A 25,126-nucleotide genomic window follows, 5' to 3' on the forward strand; every position below is an offset into this window, starting at 1 on the left:
AGGAGGGTGCCCGTTTCTCCACATCCTCGCCAGCATCTAGAGTTCTCTGATTTGCTCATTTTAGCCACTCTGACTGGCGTGAGGTGGTATCTCAGTGTGGTTTTGATTTGTATTTCCCTGATGAGGAGGGACGCTGAGCATCGTTTCATGTGTCTGTTGGCCATCTGGATGTCCTCTTTGGAGAAGTGTCTGTTCATATCTTCTGCCCATTTCTTCACTGGGTTGTTTGTTTTTTGGGTGTGGACTTTGGTGAGTTCCTTATAGATTTTGGATATTAACCCTTTATCTGATATGTCATTTGCAACTATCTTTTCCCATTCCGCTGGTTGCCTATTAGTTTTGTGGATTATTTCCTTTGACGTGCAGAAGCTTTTAATCTTGATGAGGTCCCAATAGTTTACTTTTGCTCTTGATTCCCTTGCTTTTGGGGATGTGTCAAGTAAGAAGTTGCTGCGGTGGAGGTCAGGGAGGTTGTTTCCCGCTTTCTCCTCTAGGGTTTTGATGGTTTCCTGCCTCACATTCAGGTCCTTTATCCATTTTGAGTTTATTTTTGTCTATAGCGTGAGAAAGCGATCTGGTCATCTTTGAAAATCTGTGATTTCACGTGCTGTGTGGCTAGAATATCTGAAATTGGTCAGACATTTGCTAGATGCATACAGTTCAAGCGTTAGGGCTCCATAGCAATGGTGACACTGACCTGACAACAGACCTTTGTGTCAGGGATGGTTTTAACGCCTGCTCTTTGTACGAATATCAGTCACATCATCCACACAAAGACCCATATATGACCCACGGAATGATGGTTGAGTGTGACATTCTCCATTATTTTTACAGTGAGAAGTTTAACGGGATGACATTCATTTTATGCTCCACACAGAATAAAGTAAAAAACAGTTTGGCCAAAGGATTTTGTAATTTTGTGCCACTTTTAAGTGGAGCATCTATGTATCATAAATAATCGCAAACAATTGAAAATAGAATTACCCTACGGCCCAGAAATAGCACTGCTAGGAATTTACCCAAGGTTCACAGGAGTGCTGATGCAGAGGGGCACATGGACCCCAATGTTCATAGCAGCACTCTCCACAATGGCCAAAGTGTGAAAATAGCCCCAAAAATGTCCATCAACTGATAAATGGATAAAGATGTGGCTTAGGGGCTCAGTTCGTTGGGCATCCAACTTCAGCTCAGGTCATGGTCTCATGGCTCATGAGTTCAAGCCCCACGTCGGGCTCTGTGCTGACAGCTCAGAGTCTGGAGCTGCTTCAGATTCTGTGTCTCCTTCTCCCTCTGCCCCTCCCCTGCTTGTTCTCTGTTTCTGTCTCTCTCTCAAAATAATAAACATTAAAATACAAAAAAAAAGATATTTATATATACAATGGAATACTACTTGGCAATCAGAAAGCATAAAATCTTGCCATTTGCAACAATGTGGATGGAACTGGAGGGTGTTATGCTAAGTGACATAAGTCAGGCAGAGAAGGACAGATACCATATGTTTTCACTCATGTGAATCTTGAGAAACTGAACAGAAGACCATGGGGGAGGGGAAGGTGAAAAAATAGTTTCAAACAGAGAGGGAGGGAGCCAAACCATAAGAGACCCTTAAATACAAAGAACAAACTGAGGGTGGATGGGGGTGGAGGGCAGAGGGGTGGAGAAGAAGGGGAAATGGGTGATGGGCATTGAGAAGGGCACCTGTTGGGATGAGACCTGGGTGTTGTACGGAAATGATGACTCACGGGAATCTACTGCCAAAACCAAGACACACTGTATACACTGTATGGTAGCCAACTTGACAATAAAATATATTAAAACACACTCACACACACACAATTGCAAACAGTACTGTGTGTGTGGCGTGTGTGTGTGTGTTTATGTGCACCATCAGAAAATCACAGAATGAACATAATCCTAATTAAAACCAAGATTCTTATCCAGTCTGGTTCCTAAGCTAACATTCTTTCCATTTTACAGTACTTCTAAAAATTGGATTTTTGTTTTTTGTTAAACAAGTAACACGTTAAGAAGTAAATGAGATTAGGTTTGTTTATAAATGACAAGATATTATCTTCATTAACATTCATTAGAAAGAAACCAACTGTTTACCCAAAGGCATTATCAGTTGCACACTATTAGTGGAAGAGGGAAGCCTGTGGATACGTTTGCACCCAGGGCACACTGTGTTGGAAGCCTCCCTGTGATGGGAATGTGGATCTCGATCCCGGGTCAGCCGATGACTTCGACGATGTGTGGCAAAAGCCTAAGGGCTGTGAGACTGTGTGCTTTTGCTTTATTTCCCAGTTGTTAAAATATGCAATCACATATGGGAAAATTACAATAAAAAGGAAAATTGAAGGAATATCCTTGAGATAAAAAATTAAAACTACGAGCCACTCCTATCTCTAGACACCGGTGATCAGGGGGTTTGTGTCACTGATACCAGGGATAATGACATTCCTGTGGACTTGGAATAGCTCTAGGATTATCTTCCTCCTCTCACCCCAGCTCACTAATATCTTGTCTTCTTAGAAAGAAAATGTCATTAAGTTAGTACATGTTCCTACTGTCTGCGACCTCTGGATCAATCCCACTGCATTACAACAAAGACAGAAGTCAAAATTTTCAGGGGCGTCTGGGTGGCTCAGTTGGTTAAACAGCCAACTTTGGCTCAGGTCATGATCTCACGGTTCGTGGGTTCGAGCCCCGCGTCGGGCTCTGTGCTGACAGCTCAGAGCCTGGAGCTGCTTCAGATTCTGTGTCTCCCTCTCTCTGACCCTCCCCTGCTCATGCTGTGTGTCTCTCTCTCAGAAATAAATAAAACATTAAAAAAAAAAAAGTCAAACATTTCAATTTGCTTCTTGGACTGGTAGGCACTGACTTAATAGAATTCTTTTTAGAAAGCTATAGATAATTTGAGAAAACGTCAAGGGGCCGCTTTAATGCCACCGTGTCATGTTTTTCTTTTAATCCTAATTTCTGTGAGTGTGAAAAATGAGTGGGAAAGAGAGGGAGGCAGCGTAAGGAATCCATATGGGCTCACTGATGATGTAATGACAGGAGGCCAGGCTCTGAGTGCACCTCCTCTCGCACCACTAGCAGGGGTCTCTGTAAAGGTGAGCGGGAGACACAGGGCCACACCTCGTGAGACAAGTAGACAGGGACAGCGAGGAAGCGAAAATCGCTTCCACGATCTATGGGCCACATGAAATTTCACTGCCTCTGCCCCTACATGCTGTTTTCCAGCATTGCTTTTGGGTCAGAAACAATTCTGTGAGAGGCCTCCCTCACTGGAGGGAGCCCCGAGGATGCAGAGCAAACAAAGGGCCAGGCTGAGCGCGCTGTCACCTGTGGACCTGACAGCCCTCGGGGGCACCTGTGGGTGCCTGCTCCCCAGGGATTCCGGGGGTGCAAAGTCTCTTAGGGAACAGACACACCTTAAGCTATACTGTTGTATCAGTAACTGAATATGATAGAAATTCTTTTTTCATTTAACTAGTGCAGTAAGATATATATTTTAAATGTTTATATTTAGAGAGAGAGAAAGCAAGCATATGATGGGGGGGAGGAGAGGGGGGGAGAGAGAGAGAGAGAGAGAGAGAGAGAGAGGATCCCAATGCTGCCTGCACAGAGCCCGACATGGGGGCTTGATCTTATAACCCTGGGATCACGACCTGAGCCGAAACCAAGGGTCAGACGCTTAACTGACTGAGCCACCCAGGTGCCCCTCCAGTAAGATATCTTGAAATAAAACCTCTGCCCAATCTAATAAAACTCACATTTGTCAAATACTGAAAGATTCTGGCAGAAAGTATTTTAGTACAAGTAATTTTTGTGATCTCTTCAATAAATGAGCGAGGACTGACACAGATAAGAATTATTTCAATTTTGGTAGCTTACATGTCATCTTTTCCTTTTGAATGAACTCTATGAGATAAACGCTATTCAACATATTTGCTAGTGAGATCAGTACTGAGATACGGGTAACGAGTCGACTGCTTTTCAGACAAAGTGTCGATGTCTTGTTCTGCATTATCTCACTCGGGCATGTTCCTCCCTCTGTCCTCATTCCATCAGTTAAGGAACGGAAAGCCTGTACATTACGATGCATCACGGCGTCTCGGCATCAACCATTAAGAAGTAGACGATATAGGAAACAGTGTGAAATCTGGATAAATGGCACCGCATAAGTAACACTGCATTACCTGAAGGTGATCTAAACACTAGATGACCCTAAGGCAATGTGTTCTTGACCCTGGATGTAAACCCAGACTCCGGTCCCCGAGAGAACCCCCTAAGTCCCACTCTGGTCACCATTAACCAGCATCTTTTAGGAAGTGGCTTCACAATATCTGTTTCTAATAACCTTTCCAGGTAACTGTTGCGCACACTGAGCATGAGGGCCACTCTTCTCACTCCCGTGGGATGTTATTATCTGCCCTCTAATAACTGGATTATTCTGCCCTTCTCTCCCCTTTGCCTATTCTGGGGTGCCTTGACTCCCCCTCTATTCCCTTGCTAAAACTATAGGACAATTTAATTAAAGGAAATAAGGAAAATGCTCTCATTCATTCGATCAATTATTTATTCAAGAAATATTTAGGGGGTGTTTATTTTACGCTAGATGCTAGATGTCGAGTCTACTGGGCTTGAAGGACATGATCCTAATGGGTGAGCAGACATGAAACAGCCACAAAAATGCATACAAATTCAAACAGTGATGTGTGCAACGATGGGGGAAATAAATCAGGGTCCTAGAAAAAAGAATAGTAGGAGAAGCCTGTCTTCGACTCTGGATGGAGATGGTCAAAGAACACCCCTGCACAAAAGCATCCTTTGAGCTGAGACTCTGATACGTGTGTGTGTGTGTGTGTGTGTGTGTGTGTGTGTGTGTGTGTGTGTGTAGCTGCTCTAGGTAGAGGGATAACGTATGCAAAAGCACTGAGTCAAGAGAGAACCATCTGCAGAATTTAAAGAGTTACTGTGGTTTTTAGTGCAACAGGAAGGGAGCCCACTCACTGATTTTCCACAGTAGGATTGGAGGCATCTCCCATCTCAGACTGCTTCAGACAGAGGGTTTAAAACAGCCAGAGAGGCGTGCTGGTGCTGGTGCTGGATCAGGATCAGGATCAGGATCAGGTTAGCCGGGTCTTCCAGATGGGCCTCCCTCCCCTCCACATTTCTGGTTCCCCAATTTCTAACTTATATCCTGACTCACTTCCCCTCTCTGGCAGCCTGAAAAGTCAACCGTGGGTCACTGAAGTGGGGTGCGCGGGAGGGACCCTCCATCAGAGAAACGCTCTGGGCCCTCTCTGCACCCCGGGGCAGAAGGAGTGCCTCGCAGGGCTGGGGAGTCGGGACGAGCAGCAGAGCAGACCGCTGGCCCGGCGCCTCCTTCCCTAAGGGTCCGTCTGCCCCCAGAGCCCCAGTCTGCTGTTGGCCCAGTAAGGCAAACCAGAAGTACGAGACGGTGGTCAGGCCCCTGCCCGTGGGGGGTGTCTGAGGGTTCCCAGGCCATCTGTGACTCGCTGGGTAACTTCTCTAATTCTGAGGGACAAGAAGCGTGGGCAGGTCCAAACTGTACCCTCCGCTTAGCTTTTACTGGTAATACAGATGTTGTTTTGAGCTCTACCTACTTGACTCCTTTTTCTCCTTTTCATGGATTTGAACTTGGGTGGGGAAAAGTGGTATTTCCTGGGTCCCCTAAGATCCCAATAGGGCTTTTTTGGATACGGTGTGAGGGCCCCAAGTCTGTGTCATGTCTTCATGCCTTCTAACTGGGTGTGGAAGCTCTGAGAACCTGGCTAAGGCGTTTCTGATTTTCATGGATCTTGGTATTTGTTAAGATATGCCTATCACTGAAATCACCAAAATAAAATATATAATGGTACAGTTAGTAAAGTTCATATTCGTAGGGTAACTATAAGGATGAACTAAGTTAATGGGCATAAATGGACTGTGCAATCTATGTACGTCAGTTAGCAGTTATTAAAAAATAGAGACTCTTAAATATAAGCTCTTTTCATGATAATAATATACCAATACACACAGTCAATGATTTCCTCAATTATAATGAAATTATCAGTCTATCATAATAATGCACATAAGAACATTAAAATATATATATATATATTTTTTAACATTTCTTTACCTTTGAGAGAGAGAGAAACAGCACAACAGGGTAAAGGCAGAGAGAGAGGGAGGGAGACACAGAATCTGAAACAGGCTCCAGGCTCTGAGCTGTCAGCACAGAGCCCGACGCGGGGCTCGAACTCACAAACTGTGAGATCATGACCTGAGCCGAAGTTGGCCACTCAACCGACTGAGCCACCCAGGCACCCCAAGAACATTTTTGCTATTAAAGTGAAAAACTGAGCATATATCATAACATATTTTTAAAAAGAAATAAATTTACTTGCTAAATAATTTTTCAGGTAGCAAGTGGTTAAAAGATAAATTATTAGATTAGGCTCAAATATTGTTATCTTATTGTTGTTTCCTCAGTTACTTAAAATATATCAATGTCCAGCAACATAAAGATTCAAAAATTAAATATTTCTCTAATAATAAATGGTTATGAATATAGGTCATCACGCAAGTTCGTTTAGGTACTTTTAGAGCTTTTTCTTGGTTTTCTTTCTTTTTGGTGGTCAGTATCTAGCAAGAGAGAAATTAAACACCCTGCACCACAGAGAACACTGTATTCAATTTCTATTGCTAGGTAACAAACTATCAGAACTGTAGCAGCTTAACACAATGTGTATTTGTTCTCTCACAGCTTCTCTGGGTCAGGATTCTGGGCACCGCTCAGGGTCTCACACAACTGAAGCTGAGGGATCAGCCAGGCTGGGTTCCTTTCTGGACTTGGGGTGCCCCTCCAAGCTTGTGGGGTTGTCGGTAATATTCAATCCCTTGCAGGGGTGGGAGTGAGGTTTCCATTCTGCCCGGGACCACTCTCAGTCCTAGTGCAGTCCCCAGATCCTCGCCAAGGGGCCCCTCACAGACTCTCAACATGGCAGCTCAGGCTTTCAAGGCCAGCAGGAGAATCTCTCTCACACAAAAGGGCTCCATCTTTCTTTTAAGGCCATTTACCTCCCCAGGACAATGTCTCTCCTCATTAACTCAAAATCACTGATTTGGAACATGAATCACATCCGCAAAGTGCCTTTGCCTTTGCTACATAATGTACTTAATCCACCACTTCTACCATATTCACTGAAATCACAGGTCCTAGAGGCAAATCACAGGTCCCGCCGACAGTCAAGCGGAAGGGATTACACAGAACATAAACTATGGCTGGAGGTCAAGGGTGCCTTCTTGGAATTCTGCCTACCACTAGCATAAACCAGGCAGTTAAAAAAAAAAAAAGTAAAGATATTTAACCATATAAAGGCATTGTTGAGGTTGTCTTCGTTAGCTTCTCATGCATAATCTACCACAGTCTAGACTGTCGCGGAGCTAGAATGCCATACAGTACATTCACTATCTATCCAGAGCAAGGAAAGCAAGATCATGAGTTCTTATCCTTCAAAATAAGACAGCAGTATTTATCAAAAATCCATGATCATCTTAGGTATCATCAGGTATTAATCAAGTATCATAGAGATGAAGAAAATAAGTCACTGAGATAACGTACTCAAGTTTTCATATGTAGTGACTGCCAATAAAGTTTCTTCAGATTTTAAGAGTTTATAAAATGCTATAGGTAACAAATGGAGGCATTAGAAAATATCACTAAAGGGGCGCCTAGGTGGCTCAGTCTGTTAAGCATCCGACTTTGGCTCAGGTCATGATGTCACAGTTTGTGGGTTCGAGCCCCACATCAGGCTCTGTGCTGACAGCTCAGAGCCTGGAGCCTGCTTCAGATTCTGTGACTCCCTCTCTCTGCCCCTCCCTTGCTCATGCTCTGTCTCTGTCTCTCTCTCGAAAATAAACATTAAAAAAATTTTTGAAGCAAATATTCTTTTAGACATGACTCCTGAAGCAAGGGAAACAAAATCAAAATTAAACTATTGGGACTTCATCAAAATAAGGGGTTAATATCCAAGGTATAGAAATAACTTATGCAACTCAACACTGAAAAACAAAGAATCCAATTACAAAATGGGCAGAAGACATGAGCAGACATTTTTCCAAGGAAGACATCCAGATGGCTAACAGACACATGAAAAGATGCTCAACATCACTCATCATCAGGAAAATGCAAATCAAAACCACAATGCAACATCACTTCCCACCTGTCAGAATGGGTAAAATCGACACACAAGAAACAACAGTGTCAATAAGGATGTGGAGAAAAAGGAGCCCTCATGCACTTTTGGGGGGAATGCAACATTGTGCAGACACTGGGGAAAATGATACGAAGTTTCCTCCAAAAATTGAAAATAGAACTATCATACAATTTAATAATTCCAGTATTGGGTACTTACCCAAAGAAAAGGAAAACACTAATTTGAAAAGATATTTCTCCCCCAACATGTATTTAAAAACTTTTTTTAAAATAGTTTATTTATTTTTGAGACAGAGAGACACAGCATGAGTGGGGGAGGGGCAGAGAGAGAGGGAGACACTGTTTCAGAGACACGGAATCTGAAACAGGCTCCCGGCTCCGAGCTGTCAGCACAGAGCCCGACATGGGGCTCGAACCCACGAACCACGAGATCGTGACCTGAGCAGAAGCGGGACACTTAACCCAAGTGTCCAAGTGCCCAAGTGTCCACTGATGGATGAAAGAGTAAAGAAGATGTGGTACATACAATGGAATATTATTCAGCATAAAAAAGAATGAAATCTTGTCATTTGCAACAGTGTGGATGAATTTAGAGGATATAATGCTAAGTAAAACAAATCAGTCAGCAAAAGACAAATTCCGTATGATATCACTCATATGTGCAGTTTAAGAAACAAATGAATGAACAAAGGAAAAAAGAAACTAACCAAAATATAGGCTCTTAGCTACAGAGAACAAGCAGATGGTTACCAGAGGGGAAGTGGGCATGGGGATGGGTGTAACAGATGAAAGGGATTAAGAGCACACTCATGGTGGTCAGCACTGAGTAATGTGTAGGAGTGTTGAATCACTATATGGTACACCTGAAACTAATATAACACTGTATGTTAACTCTACTGGGATTTTTAAAATTAAATTAAAAAAAAAAAAACAATAAAACTGTCACCTACCAACCTGGAGAAGCCTGCCTCTTTCTTTGGTCTCTCCCTGCCTCCATGTTTGGGGGTCCAATTTCAGATTTCACCAAGTAGCTCCTGAGAGGTATGAGAACCAATATAGAAGAACTATAAGCGTAATTCTGATCTCTGATACTATAATTCTCCTTTGATTACCTATATCTTTTTTTTATCCCCAAATAAAAAGTACCTAAAGAAATTTAAGTTTCGGGTTAATGTGGTTTTTTAGCTTGGATTCATTAATCTTCTCTTATTAAAATTACATTCATTGAATGCACTAAAATATTTTATATGCAAGTAAATAAATACCCATAAAGGTTTAAAAAAATCTATCTGTGTCATTAAAAATTAAAGATGCCTAGTTTTGACACACGTGCTGATAAGACTCATGGATATCATTTTATAACCATGCACACTATAACTAAAACTAATATTGTGTATTAGTTTTATGGAAGGAAAGTATAAAAAGGAAAACCCAAATTTGCCACTTTATTGTACTGATTTCTTTTATTGTCCACATTCCTGACTGATTTAGTTATTATGATGGCCAACACAAAATATTCTAGAACCTTTATGGTTAGCACCAGTTGTTACAAGGTCCTGAATAGTACTTTATTTAGTTACAGATGTCATACATGGAAACTATGTGAAATTCTCTTACATGAAGCTGCTGGTCTACGAGTGGAACTCACTGGTGAGATACTCATGATGTGGGGTGTTCGTAACGCATGCCAGGCACATAAAAGCCTTTAAAGGCTTGACTTCACTGGAGTTCAGATTAGTTCTCTTGTCAACATTGAACTTCTGTTTGACCTCCTGATATTCTTTGTCACCCCTGTGTTTTCATTTTGTAGTGTTTTATTTGTCTTCCCCCATAATTTGATCTCGGCATTTTAAAATACATTACTCATAGTTGGCTTTACTGTATTCTATAGAAAACTATTAAAATATGAGGACAGAACAAGGGAACAGGAATGATAGTATTAGTGTAAGATAATAAACCTTCCACTTCTCTACCCTGGGGGATTCTAAGCAGAGAAAAGTCTTCTAAACTTGGCTAATTTGGGAAGCTATGGTTTCAGTCTATCCTGACTAAGGATCGTGTGGGTGATAGAGAGGTTATGATACTGAATTCAGGTAGAGAATTATAAACAAGCTGTTACATGTTAAAAACTCTACAGCCTTCTGCAAATGCTGAGAGCTCTATCTGATTTTATCATTATGATGCCAAAGCTCATGTTACATCCTTGGCATGTATGTATTCAAGGAAGGATGTTGGTTTATAGATGGATAAAATAAAAACAAACCTGAAATCTTCCATATAGAGAAATCTTTCAAACTAGAAACATATTACAAGATAAATTAATTTACAATATACAGCTTCATAACATAGGGAGTATTTCCAAAGCAAGAGACCAAACTCACCCACAGGTGAGAATCACATCATTTATATCATCTCACTTTGAGAAGAATGACCTGAGGTCTACCCATCATCTTCTGATCAAACCCTGGCACTTTCTGCAGAACAATCTTTCTGTGCATCTTGCCTTTTGGTCCATGAATATGTGTTGGTCCGTCTTACTTTGTTGAAAGGCGGCACTAAAGAACCCCAAGTTAGCAACGGGTTCTTAATATTGAAGAAAACACCACGCGTGCTGACCGTATCTCACTGGAAAGTGTGGGCTATGAACAGGGGCAGTAATGGCAGGAAAACATTTGCTGGCCTCTGTGATTAGCTATCCTAGGTTGACGTAGACACAGCTGCTTCCACAATTTGGTTTAATGGAATCGACACTTATAAGCTCGTTTTCAGTGCTGCAATTTAAGACAAGCACAAAGTAGATATACGGTCACTTTACATTCACACACAGTCTATAAGATTAATTCACATACATTTCTAATACAATGCACATCTTCATTCATTCAGGATACTGAGTGCCAAGCATGTGGCAAGATGATTGACAGAACTCGCCATCCCTGCTGCCAAGGGACTATTATAATCTGGCCATTCTCACACTTGCAGGGCCATGGGATGGCTTATTCTCTCTCCCAGACCTTTCTATGGGTCATTTTCCTAGTAAAGTTTCTCTCCACATTCTGCATAACTGAAGGGTACATTGCAGGCGGGTGCAGGGGCCTCTAGTTGATCAACCCTGAGGGATCCCGTAGTTGATCATTGGAAGATTTCAACATCAGTTCACTCTCCCCAAAATATTAAAGTAAAAAGTTTCAAGTGTACAGGGGCACCTGGGTGGCTCAGTCAGTTAAGCGTCTGGCTTAAGCTCGGGTCACGGTCTCGAAGTTCGGGAGTTGAAGCCCCGTGTCGGACTCTGACAGCTCAGAGCCTGGAGCCAGCCTGCTTCAGATTTTGTGTCTCCCTCTCTCTCTGCTCCTCCCCTGCTCCTGCTCTGTCTCTCTCTCTCTCTCTCAAAAATAAACATTAACAAAATTTAATTTATAGATAAAACAAAGATGACATACAACATATGCTACGTAATAAAGGCATCCAATGGAACTAAATACTATCGTGATATTGTGAAAATATTGTTTTTGTAAATTTTAAAGAAGAAATTACTATATGCATTTGGCTAACTTAAATATATTTATATATCTGTAATATTTAAATATAATTTGTAGGGGCGCCTGAGTGGCTCAGTTGGTTGAGTGTCCAACTTTGGCTCAGGTCATGATCTCACAGTTCGTGGGTTTGAGCCCCGTGTCGGACTCTGTGCTGACAACTAGCTCAGGGCCTAGAGCCTGTCTTCGGATTCTGTGTCTCCCTTTCTTTCTGGCCCTCCACTGCTCATGCTGTCTTTATCTCTCTCTCTTAAAAATAAAATAAATAAATAAATAAATAAAATTTATACTAACAACTTTAAATGCTTATATTAAAAATATTACATAACATAGTTTAAAGCATATTTTGATTGGATTGGTATTTTACTTCTTTGAATACATGAAGACAGAAATATTTATTAAGTCAGCGAAATGAATATTGTGCCTACTGGCCAGATAACAATGGCAGGACAGAAATACTTGCATAGAAAGTGAAAGAGACTCATCAGTGAAGGCATTTCAGACTGAATGTTCCAACTATGGCCCTTGGAAAGAGCCTTTGTCTATCGCTCTCCTTCAAGATGCATGTAAGGAACAGATTAACCTACATGTGATGTTCCCCGCAGTAGTTTTTCTGTCACCATGACTCCCTAGCAAAAATTAAGATATTCCATATTAAATGAATATTTTTTCAAAAAGTGCACAAAATAGTATCAGAGCATATAACGTGACCCAACTATCTAGAAAACCTGAGGATGTTTAAAACAGAATATGAATTCCTTAGGACTACTGGGGTTTTATCTACTAAATCTGTTGCTAAGTGTTGATGCATGAAGCAATGTGTGAATTTATGAATTTATTGTATTTTAAAGTAAAAGTTTTTGAACAAATGAGAAGGTAGCAGCTGGACAGTTATTTATGAATTCATGAGGTTAGGAAAACACGATTCATAAAACTTTACAATGAATGACTTAAATAATCATTAAGCAGTTTTGACTCAACCTCAAGATTGTTACAATTTTCTCACATGTAGACATAATGACTGATGAAAAAAATTGCAAAAGAAAAACAAGAAACCCAACACACTGTAGTTCATAGGGACATTAAGAAGATGTAGAGTATGGGGGCGCCTGGGTGGTTCAGGCTGTTGAGCATCCCACTTTGGCTCAGGTCACAATCTCGCGGTTTGTGAGTTCAAGCCCCGCATCGGGCTCACTGCAGTTAGCCTGTCAGCACAGGGCCCACTTCGGAGCCCTCTGTCCCCCTCTCTCTGTCCCTCCCCTGCTTGCATGCACCCGCTTTTCTCTCAAAAATACACATTAAAGAAAAGAAAAAGTAAAGTCTGAATATTCTGCTATAAGATAATCCTGACCCAGAGGGAACAAACATCAATGACACTCAAGGAGGCTTCTGCCAACACAATATGGAGCAAGTGATACAACAAACAGCGCAAACAGGTTTGCCCGGAAAGGAACATACTTACTGGGGAAAACCACATCACTTTAAGAATCCAAATTGTAAGAGCAAGATTCACAAGGAGGATGATGAGCAAAAGGAGAACAAATAAGTAGAGGCAACGTTTCCTCCAGCCATAAATGCCAACTTTGTAGACACACTGGTTCTCTGGCCTCTCTATGTGGGTGCCTTCCGTGGCTGTAATGTACTGTTCTCGCACCATCTGCCACGCAGGAGGGGGGAGGGAGAAAGGGAGAGAAGGATTGTGGAGAGAGAGAGAGAGGAAAGAGAAAGGAGGGGGAGAGAGGGAGAGAGACAGACAGAAACAGAGAACTTGTTTGTTAATACTGATTTACTAAAAGTCCAACAAAATAACACTTTTTATCCCAATAAATTTCTAAAACTAAAATGATTTTTAAAAAGAATTGAGTATTACTTAGAAACATGTCACCGTTTCAAGCATTCAAAATATTTTCGATGTGGCAAACCCACCTGAAATCCAGCGGCCACATTTTCAGATGGTAATCAATAAATTCAATATATACAGACAACTTTCAAAATTCTGCAGACTTAAACCTGGAATGGAAGCATTAACCTCAAATAATCAAGTTATCAAGTTTTTAAAGGGTTCAGTGGGCGGAAGATCAAGCTGATGCCTCTATGTCTTTTAAAAATTCAATTACTTAGGTTTTAAGTCAAATAATTAAATCACATCTTTCTCCAGTCGCTAAATTACTCAGAATTTAAAAGGCTCTTTTCAAGATACCTACTGTCATCATTTTTTGCCTATAATTAATTTCCCTAGAAATTAATATGACTTCCAAGAACGATCAGAATGTATGTGTACACACAAATTTTACAAGTCCCTGTTGTTTTATGTAAGTTAGGGTTTTCCTAACAATTTCAACTCTATGAGGGTTAAAATAATGAATATTACATATTTCATATTTGAAAGATGAATTGTTAAATATTAAAAAATATTCATTATTTCACTTACACACTGTACACTTTTGGTTTTAATGTATAAAGATTTGAGATAATGAAGACTTTCTAGACTGCATATGCAGTAAAACAATGAATCAGGAAACATAAAATATTCTCCTCTGGAATTTTTTTTTAATGCAAAGGTCTTACATTTCTTTTTAGGAATGATTTGGATGTGTCCTTAATTAAAATAAGTCATTGTCTGAAATAATGCTTTCAATCTCTAATTCAACAATTGGCATTTTCCTATGTTCTGAATGATTACATAAAGCTGTGCTACTCATCACACAGGATTTTCAAATACTTAGGACTGACAATCTACATTATTCAAAACCTCAGTGCTTACTGGATCCATCCTGGCACAACTTACTTGCTTGGGCTCCTCGGTCTTCCTGACTCAGGGTCCACCCCATCCATGCGGTTGCTCCCATATCCTAGGACCGAAGCTTGCTTTTTCTCCTTTCCCTCCCAACCTCACATCTCATCAGCTCCGCCTTAACACATATCTTGAATCTGTCCACGCCTCTTCCTACCACACTAGTTGAGGCCACCACATACTCTCTTACCTGAACCATTGCAAGACCCATTTCCCTTCCTTCCCTCCAGAAACCATTCCCTACCGGGCAGCCAAATGTGCAAAATATAAGCCAGCTCTGTCGTATCAAGCTTGCTAATGGCTCTTCCCCTCCCAGAGGATATCTGAACTCCTGTATCACAGGCCGGACCCTACGCGAAGGGCCTCTGCATACTTCTTCGACATCATCTACCACCGTTTTATCTTTTGCTCACAAGGCTTCATCTACTTTTTTTTCTAGGAGAGAGAGAGAGAGACAGCGTGAGCAGGGGAGGATCAGAGAGAGAGGGAGTTACAGACACCGAAATAGGCTCCAGGCTCCAAGCTGGCAGTCAGCACAGAGCCCAACGTGGGGCTTGAACCCACGAACTGCGAGATCATGACCTAAGCGAAAGTCGGACGCTTAACCGACTAAGCCACCCAGGCGCCCCGGCTCCATCTCCTCTTGAAAAGACTAGGTTCACTCACCTCAGGACCTCCATCCTGGGTACTCTGTCCCCCTGAAACACTCTGCTGGCCCCTTCTTAGCTTTCAATGGCTGCACACCTGCCATTTCCTCCAAGAAGCCTTCCCTGGGCCCTCACTCGCTTGCCATTGCATCACCCTCTTGCATTTATTTCAAAGTGTCATTATCTGAAATAATGGTGGCGACTCCAGGATTCCTGGGAAACGTGGGCTAACAGCCTGCACTTGGATTGCAAAGGGTGGCCAGAGTGTCTGAATTTATAGCGAGTGCACCATTTTACAGTATGGCTACAGATCCGTAAAAACAGCAGCTTTCCAAGAATGTGTTTCCAAGAATGGAAACACAGGGACTTTCCAACTGCTACATATTTCTCTTCCTACATGTAGTTTCCAATTGCTGGTATAATAAATGATCACACACGTAGTGGCTTAACCCAACCCAGTTTTATTGTCTTAAGGTTTAGGAGGTCAGAAGTCTGCAAATGGGTCTTTGGGGGCTAAAACTCAGAGTGTGGGCAGGTTTGTAATCCTTCTGGAGGATCTAGGCGAAGTCTGTTCTTCCTTCTTTCAGCTTCCAGAGGCTGCCCACACTCCTTGGCTACAACCTCCATTTAGGTGGCCACAGTTCCTTCTCTGGCTCTGACCCTCCTGCTTCCCCTTCATAAGGACCTTTGCAGTTACAGCCGGGCCACCAGCACTCAGTCACCTGCATAATCACAACTGCACAATCCTTTTTCCCATGAAGGTCCCAGGGACTAGGACATGGCCACATTTGGGGGTCATTATTCTGCCCATCATACAAAGCTTTTGTTTGCTTACATAAGATGGGGAAAACTTTAATATCCACTTAAGACAATTTTGCTGTGGCTTACAGGAGAGCCAATAGCAATTCTGTTATGAGGGAAGACTTTATTTTTTTTTTAATATTTTTATTTATTTCTAGGAAAGAGAGAGAGACAGCATGAGAAGGGGAGGGTCAGAGAGAGAGGGAGTCACAGACTCTGAAATCAGCTCCAGGCTCTGAGCTGGCAGTCAGCACAGAGCCCGAAGCGGGGCTCGAACCCACAAACCGCGAGATCATGACCTAAGCGAAAGTCGGAAGCTTAACCAACTAAGCCACCCAGGCGCCCCATGAGGGTAGTCTTTAAACCCCTCTTATTCAGTCCCGGGAATTTGTTTTATCTGAGTATTCACTTGTTTATTGACTCCGCCCTCCTTAGGATGTAAACTCTCTGTGAGCCTTTTCGTTGCTGTGTCCCTGAAAGAGTGTAACTGAGAAATAATAGGCATACAATAGAAGCCGTAAGTGAATGAGCGAATGGATGAATAAATAGAAAGAGGGGCGCATGGGGGCTCAGTCAGTTAAGCGTCCGACTTCAGCTCAGGTCATGAAATCAGTTTGTGAGTTCAAACCCCATGTTGGGCTCCGTGCTGACAGCTCAGAGCCTGGAGCCTGCTTCAGATTCTGAGTCTCCCTCTCTGCCCCTCCCCTGCGCACACTCTGTCTCTGTTTGTCAAAAACAAACATCAAATAACATGTTTTTTAAATAGAGAGAAAGAACTACTGAATCTGACAAACACTAACCCAGGCTACTACCCACCAGAGATGATGCTAGTAAATGGGGCTAAATAGACGGAGTGTTTTCTCTGAATTACGTACTAAAAAAAAAAACAAAAAACAACAGTCTGATTTATGAACATACTGAATCCATTAAGGGAAGAGTTCGGACTTGTGGTCTAACATTCTTATTTATTTATTTTTACAAATAGTTTATTGTCAAGTTGGTTTCCACATAACACCCAGTGCTCACCCCCACAAGTGCCCCCCTCCATGCCCATCTCCCTCCTCCCCCCCACACCCATCAGTCCTCAGTTTGTTCTCAGCATTCAAGAGTCTCTCATGGTTTGCCTCTCTCCCCCTCCCCCACCATTTCCCCCCTTCTTCTCCCCCAAGGTCCTCCGTTAAGTTCCTCCTAATCCTCCTATACGTGCAAACATATGATATTTATCCTTCTCTGCCTGGGTCTAACATTCTTCTAAAACAACAATTGTCCATGAGGAGCAAATTCCAAAGGGGGCCCAGGCTAAGTAGCTAACCATGGTATTTCTTCTGAAGCATTTTCAGTAAAGACCTTTTGGAAAGAGGACTAGTAATCTACAAATACGAGGTCCTTAGTATTCTTTCAGTAATAAAATCCTAAGAAGAATAGACTATATAAAGACTGGAAAACCCGTCTTAGAAGGGGCGAGCCTCCAGCCTGGGGCTCCCGAGGACAGTGATTACGTTTTACCACCATATGCTCTGACCAACAGCAGGTGTTTCACAAGGATCTACAGTCCCAGCTCCATCTCTCCATTCCTCCTCCAGCAAACCTCGAGTGGGTTGAGTGTGCCCACTGTTTTTCTAATTCTGGGTCTTCCTTCCCTCCAGAACTCAATTCCAGGCAGGCTTTCACACCTGCCGCCCATTGAACTTGCTCTTGTAAGCAATGATCTCCATGTTGCTAAGCAAAGTGGGTTCACATGACCCAGGGTCAGCGCATGCCAAATGGTCACTGCCTCCTCTTCTGCTAGGTTTCCGGAACCCCCCTTGCAATGGCAGGGGAAATGCTGCTCACTCTCATCATCTCTGAGCCCCAGGCTCAGCCCTGAGATTACTTCTCATCTCCATCTGCATTACCCCGAGTTGTGAATGCATCTTTAAGCTGAGAACTCTCTAGTTCCTAGCTATGACTCACCGTGAACCCAAGATTCCTATACCCAACTGAGAATCTCAAGTTCCACACGTCTCGACTAAAGTTGACCTCATCTCCCCAACCTGCTCCTTGTAAAATTTTCCCCATCTCGCTAAGTGGTAACTTCATTCATCAAGGTGCTCAAGCCAAGGGCACCTGGGTGGCTCAGTTGGTTAAGCATCCAACTCTTGATTTTGACTCCGGTCATTATCTTCCAGTTCATGGGATCGAGCCTCACACAGGGCTCTATACTGACAGCACAGAGCCTGCTTGGGATCCTCTCTCTCCCTCTCTCTCTGTGACTCCCCTGCTTGTGCTCTTTCTCACTCTCTCAAAACAAATAACTAAGCTTTATAAATTTAAAAAAGATGCTCAAGTCAAAAATCTTTAAGTTGTTCTTAATCCCTTTCTTTCTCCATACTGCATCCAATCCATCTGCAAATCAGTGAATTAAAGTACTACCAATAATCCAGAATCTGACTGCTTCTCACCGCCGCTGTTCACCTGGCTAACTGCAGCTACCACTTAATGGTTCTCTGCTTCCATCCCAAATCTCCCACAGTCCATTTCCAACATGGGGGCTGGAGAGGCCCTGTGAAAGCACCAACTGGGCCATCAACCACCTCTCCATGAAATCCTCCTGTGGCTTCCTATTCCACTCAGAGTAAAACCCGAAATCCTCAGCCTGACTGGCACGGCCCATCCTGATTTTACCCCCTGCCACTCCCCTCATTCCTTGCTCAGTCACACCAGTCTTATCATCCGTGTACTTTCCAAGTATGACTTTTACAAGTACGATTCCCTCTACCTGGAAGGTCTTCTCCCAGATAATGGAGGGCGACTCCTTTACATCACTCAGCTGCCTGCTCACAGATCACTTGTCAATAAGCCTTCCCTGATCATCTTGTGTAAACAACAACCTGCTACTTCCATCACTGCATATTTTTCTCCGCTCCTTCTTGCTTTATTTTTTACCACAGCACTTAACTCTGCATGACATACTACATATATCTTACTGACTTATTTTACTATGAATGTTCACCTTAGCACATAGAAGCCCCCAGAGGGTAGGGTTTTCAACTGGTTTTTTTTTTTTTTTTTTTTGTATCCCTGGTGCCTAGACCAGTGCTTGGCACGTAGTATGCATTCCATAAATATTTGCTCAATAAATTAAGTATAGCGTTGAATGCACAGATACCCAGATAATTTCTTTTTAATTTTTTAATGTTTATTTTTGAGAGACACAGACAGAGTGTGAGTGGGGAAGAGTGGGAGAGAGAGAGAGAGGGAAAGAGAGAGAGAGAGACGGAATCGGAAACAGGCTCCAGGCTCTGAGCTGTTGGCACAGAGCCCAGTGCAGGGCTGGAACTCAGGACAGTGAAATGATGACCTAGTCTGAAGTCAGTTGCTTAACCGACGTAGCCACCCAGGTGCCCTAATACATAGATCATTTAAATTTAAATGTACAATAAAAAATAAGTTAAGAGTTACTTCAGAGTTTCCTGAATTTAGTAAGTGGAAGCCCACTCACAAGGACGAGGTTAGTGTGATCAGCTGTTTGCCGTGAGGGAGACGGCGGACTTTACGCTACAATCTGTGGGGAGTCTCCAGGGAAGGGGAAACGGGAAACTGCTCTATGTAGTCTCTGAGTCACCCCACATTTGCACACCTGCTCTGCTGACCCCCTAAGGAAGAGGCTGGACCCCATTTCCTCAGCATCCAGGCTCCAGGCTGACTTTCAGAAGCTAGTGACCTGCTTTCTGGTCCTTCCAAGATTGAGCTGTATTTACCAAAGCCGTGACTTCTGCTTTCATCTGTCTGTTGTCCCAGTTGTATTTCTTACTCTATCATGTTTTATAATTGCCCACTTTAAGTATTTTGGTTAACCTGGTACCGCTGCTTCTCAGTCTTGGTTATTATGCAGGAAACGAGGACGTTATTCGAGATAAGCACGATTTCAATGACCACGTGGGACAGTTTTTTTTTTCTAAAAAGTCGATTTTGTTATTTAATAAATTATTAGCTTACAGTCCTCATAACTCCTAGTGGTCTTCATTTTTATTTGATGCCGTGTATTCAACTTTTGCCAGGAGAGACTTTCAGAGGCTTTCTGCTTCAGCTGGCGTCCTTCAGCAATTTGTTGTAATCAGCATTGGGAGGGATAGCAGTTCTTCAGCCCTCTGAAGTCAGACAACAGCAAAGTAGTATTCATGTTGCCAAGAAAGTGCACTGAAACAATGCAGAGCACTTTGTGATTTATTTATAAGCCCTTTACAAAAAAAATTAATGAAATAATGCTTTATCTTAGAACTTAAATTTATATTCCAAGATAAGGAATTTTGAGTTTTACTACATCTTGAATAAAAATTACCTTCATAGACCTCTTTAGATTTTTAAATAATTTATGTTATCATTAAAAATTAATTCCGTGGGACACCTGGGTGGCTCAGTTGGTTAGGTGCCCAACTTCAGCTCAGGTCATGATCTCACAGTCCGCGGGTGCAAGGTGCAAGGTCCCACCCCCCCCCCCCCCCCCCCGTTGGGCTCTGTGCTGACAGCTAGGACCCTGGAGCTGCTTCAGATTCTGCATATCCTCCTCTCTCTGCCCCTCCACGACTTGCACTCTGTCCCTCTCTCTCTCTCTCAAAAAAGTAAATAAACATTTTAAAAAATTATACTTCTTTCCCTGTTAACCATCTCTCAAAGTATGTCCAGGGTGGTGGTATACTTAATTTTAATGGGCTTTAAGTGCTTCTCTCAAATAATGGTTATCAACATTTTAGTTTTTATTAAAAAATTTTTTAATGTTTATTTACTTTTGAAGGAGAGAGAGCAGAGCATGAGTGGGGGAGGGGCAGAGAGAGAGGGGGAGAAACAGAATCTGAAGCAAGCTCCAGATTCTGCAAAGTCAGCCGCTTAACCTCCTGAGCCAGCCAGGTGCCCCAGTTATCAACATTTTAATAGACAGGGAATCAAATATGAAGCATTAGAATACATTTTTGCATAAATATCAGTTTTTATATGCTTTGAATTAATGGTTCCCTATTTATTATTGAAAATAAGACCACATCATGGATAGGAATCTGTTTTCTGTATTCTTTGATTCATGTCATGAGACATAACCTAGTGAATTGAGCATTGTGTGTACTAAATGCATGTTGTTAAATGATATTCTTAATTTCAAATATCATTTATTGATGTGCCTAATTTGGATAGGCTGTTGCCAGGAATTTGAGACACAAATATCATTAAATACATGGATGATGTTAAAAAGAAGCTACTATGATATGATTTTTAAAAAGATGGGTTTGGGGGCGCCTGGGTGGCTCGGTCAGTTAAGCGTCTGACTTTGGCACAGATCATGATCTTGCTGTTCGTGAGTTCCAGCCACGCGTCGGGCTCTGTGCTGACAGCTCAGAGCCTGAAGCTACTTCGGATTCTGTGTCTCCCTCTCTCTCTGCCCCTCCCCTGCTCATACTCTCTCTCTCTCTCAAAAATAAATATTTTTAAAAAATTTTTTTAAAAGATGGGTTTGAAAAGAAGCTAACAGACCCTTTAGAAATGAGAAATTCAGTTATATTTTAAAATTCAAAAATGAGTTATAGAGCTTAGAGTGATAAGACATACAAAATATGTCTTCTCTGTATCTAACAGATCACATGGAGCCGAAAAGAGAATCGATTGAGAAGATAAATCTTAGAAAACATGACAGCGTTCAACTTTGTAAATGTAGTCTTGCTGCAGAATGAATGAACTCACCCCAGTGAGGGCCTCTATACAGGCTGTGGGCTAAGAATCCAGAGCCTGGCAGAGAGTTCAAATCCATCCTTCTCGGAGCTAGCACTTCTCGGGAAGGAACTGCCAGGAATGGCCTTTGGGCCTGGACAGCAATTCCAAGAAGGAAGGGAAAGAGGAAGAGGCAGTGATTCCAAGAATCTCCCAGTTAACCTATTCTGGAAGGAGTAGTCGAGGAGATTATTGGTGAAAGGGGCCCCCTTTACTGGCGTTGCTTATTTCCATCCTGACCCATATCACTGCCCATCCTTTTCCCCCAAAGAGAGAGGAAAACATCAGCCTCCCCTCCTTTGACAATGGGGCAGGAGCCGAGGACAGGGGCTATCTGTCATTTGTGTTACACCTGAACTCCCATAATTACAGGGCACATTATCGCTGTAATACTATCGATATAAAATATATACCAGGAGGCTGTAGAAAAGTTAGACTTGTACGAATTTAACAGACATCTATTCTTCTGTATACAAGTGATGAAAATGGAAGAACTTCAGGAAATAATGAAGAAAGCCATTATCACAGTGGAGGAGTTTAGCGTACCTCTACAGATAGATCAAGCCCTCTAAAATGAGTGGCGCTACATGACATTGAACAATACAATTGAAATGTGTTTAAATGGACACATATAGAGCCCTATCCCTGAAATTTGGATGTGCTTATTCTTCTCAAACATACAGGTAACATTTGCAAAATCTGATAACATACTAGTTCACGAGAAAGGATGAAGAAGGGCCAATGGATTGGTTTCATACAAATTCCTTGGTACAATTAGAACTGTATTACACAACAGTGGATAAAACAAAAACCAAAGTCTTTGAAATAGAAGAGGACTGGTGTTGAGGCTTGAGATCATGTTTACTCAGATACACACACACACACACACACACACAAACACACACACACACACACAATTCAGTTGATGTTTTCCTGACACAACCACAAGGCAAGGGGTGGAGGGTGTCCAATGGGCACCAGCTCCTCAGCCGTCCTCATTTCTCCAAGGGAGATTCATCCAAATATTATGATTGGAATTCTGACCGCTCTGAGTAAGGTCCGCCAGACCACAGGGCGTGCTGACTGGGGGCTGACCAAATGTTCAATAGCACCCATCATGGCCATCTAAAAACTAGGAAAATTATTTTTGATGCTCTCAGAAATCGCCTTTTGCACAGTGTAACACAGCTCTAATATCCAAATGGCATAATTTTTGAAATTTATTTGACAGAGTGAGTATAAGTAGGGGAGGGGCAGAGAGAGAGAGAGAGACAGAATCCCAACAAAGCTCCACACCATCAGCTTGGAGCCTGACATGAGGATCAAACCTATGAGCTGTGAGACTGTGACCTGAGCTGAAATCAAGAGTTGAACACCTAACCGACTAAGCCACCCACACACTCAGTCATTTCTTATTCCACATCTAGTGCTATCATGTTACATCATCTATTAAAATAAGGCGACTGATGTGAGTAGTCAGTTGCAGGTATATAACCATGGCCGGTAGGAGTGCGGCGCACGTAACAAGCAATCATGAGTATGCAGCGGACAAGTGGATGCACAGACAGTAGGACTTACTGGAGGTAAAGCACAGTTTTGCGCTTCAGTATCGAACATGAGATCGTGACAAAGGACAGACAGAGCGAGGAAACTGGATAGAAGAGTCTAAAACAACCCTCCACACAGAGGTGATAAGTAAGTAAGTGGAAGGGGAGAAGTGAGAGGCATCGAGGCCAACTGGGCCACACTTGCAGGGAAGGAGGGAGACAGGGTGCCCATCAGTTAAAGCAGACTAGGTCGTGATGGCGCTGAGAGCCACAGGGCGAGTTCTACCTTCACTTGCTTTCTGACTTCTAAAAGATGGTTCCTTCCCACATTACTTAGCTAACTCCCTGCCTCCCTGCTTGCACTATGACTCACATCACTCAGATAGGAGCAACTAGCTAGGAAAATAAAGAGTAATGGGGAGGAGCCCAACCTCACAGACGTGCGACAGAAAGCACATCAGAACGAGAAAAACTCAACAGCTGTAATAAACTGGGGAAATATTTGCCTTAAAGACAAGGTTAATACCCTTAAAAAAACACAAGTAATCCAGCAACACTTGAGCAAAGCCATGCACGCACATCAAAGAGACATAAATGACCAATAACACACACAGTAAAAACGTTCAGCTTCACTGTGACTCCAAGGAATTCGAATAAACACGGAGTACTGAGGCAGTCTGCAAAGACCAAGAGAGATTTGAAAACTGACAATTGCCGGGGCGCCTGGGTGACTCAGTTGGTTATGTGACCAACTTCAGTTCAAGTCATGATCTTGCGGTTCATGAGTTTGAGCCCCACGTCAGGCTCTGTGCTGACAGCTCAGAGCCTGGATCCTGTTTCAGATTCTGTGTCTCTCTCTGCTGCTCCCTGGCTAATGCTCCATCTCTCCATCTCTCAAAAATAAATGTTAAAAAGTAAATAAAAACTAAAACCTGACAATAGTCAATATTGGCAAAATGTTTGAAAAATAAGCATGGTACTCTTCTGCTGGTGAGCAGGAAGGTGAACATAATCCTTCTAGAAAGATACTTGGCACTATGTACCAAGAACCTCAAACAAACACAGGAATTTCAATTCTAGGAACTTAGTCCAAAGAAACAATTAGGAATAAAAATGAAGATTTATGTTTCAGGATATTTACTGTAACGTTATCTAGGATGGGGAAAAACTGGACATTAAATAAATAATGAAGAGTAATTAATTCGCTGGATTCTTATGCTACGACAGAATTAACTGCTTCAAGTGAAAACAAATCCTAGGAAAATGCTAATGATTTTGTGTTAAGTCACAAAGAATATTGAAATACATATTAAAATGCATACTCACAGAACACAATGAAATTTTAAAATTATTAAAATAACTTCCCCATACTCTACTTTTTTCATTTAAAATTGCATTCTCTAGGGCCACCTGGGCGGCTCAGTTGGTTAAGCAACTGAGCTTGGCTCAGGTCATGGTCTCACAGTTCATGAGTTTGAGCCCTGTGTCAGGCTCTGTGCTGACAGCTTGGAGTCTGGAGCCTGCTTGGGATTCTGTGTCTCCCTCCCTCTCTGCCCCTCCCCTGCTTGCACTCTGTGTCTTTCTCTCTCTCAAAAATAAACATTTAAATAAAGTATTTTAAATGCATTCCCCTAATGTTATCAGACTTATAGAATTTATTCAAATCTATCTTTTAAGTGTATATATATATATACACACACACACGTGTATATATATATATACACACACACACGTGTATATATAGATACACACACACACGTGTATATATAGATACACACACACACGTGTATATATAGATACACACACACACGTGTATATATAGATACACACACACACGT

The 25,126-nt window shown here is 42.2% G+C and overlaps 1 protein-coding gene across 1 annotated transcript in view; it reads right to left on the reverse strand.

Moving 5' to 3' along the window:
- SGCG (sarcoglycan gamma) overlaps window positions 1-25,126 on the reverse strand; it is a 97,223-nt gene that overhangs the window by 58,960 nt on the left and 13,137 nt on the right. The window contains exon 2 of the mRNA XM_039255345.1: window positions 13,226-13,420. Within this exon, the coding sequence (XP_039111276.1) occupies window positions 13,226-13,420 (195 nt within the window). The remainder of the gene's footprint in view (window positions 1-13,225; window positions 13,421-25,126) is intronic.

This window comes from Hyaena hyaena, unplaced genomic scaffold (assembly GCF_003009895.1).
Source record: "Hyaena hyaena isolate Hyena2069 unplaced genomic scaffold, ASM300989v1 scaffold_11, whole genome shotgun sequence".
NCBI classification, from domain to species: Eukaryota; Metazoa; Chordata; class Mammalia; order Carnivora; family Hyaenidae; genus Hyaena; species Hyaena hyaena.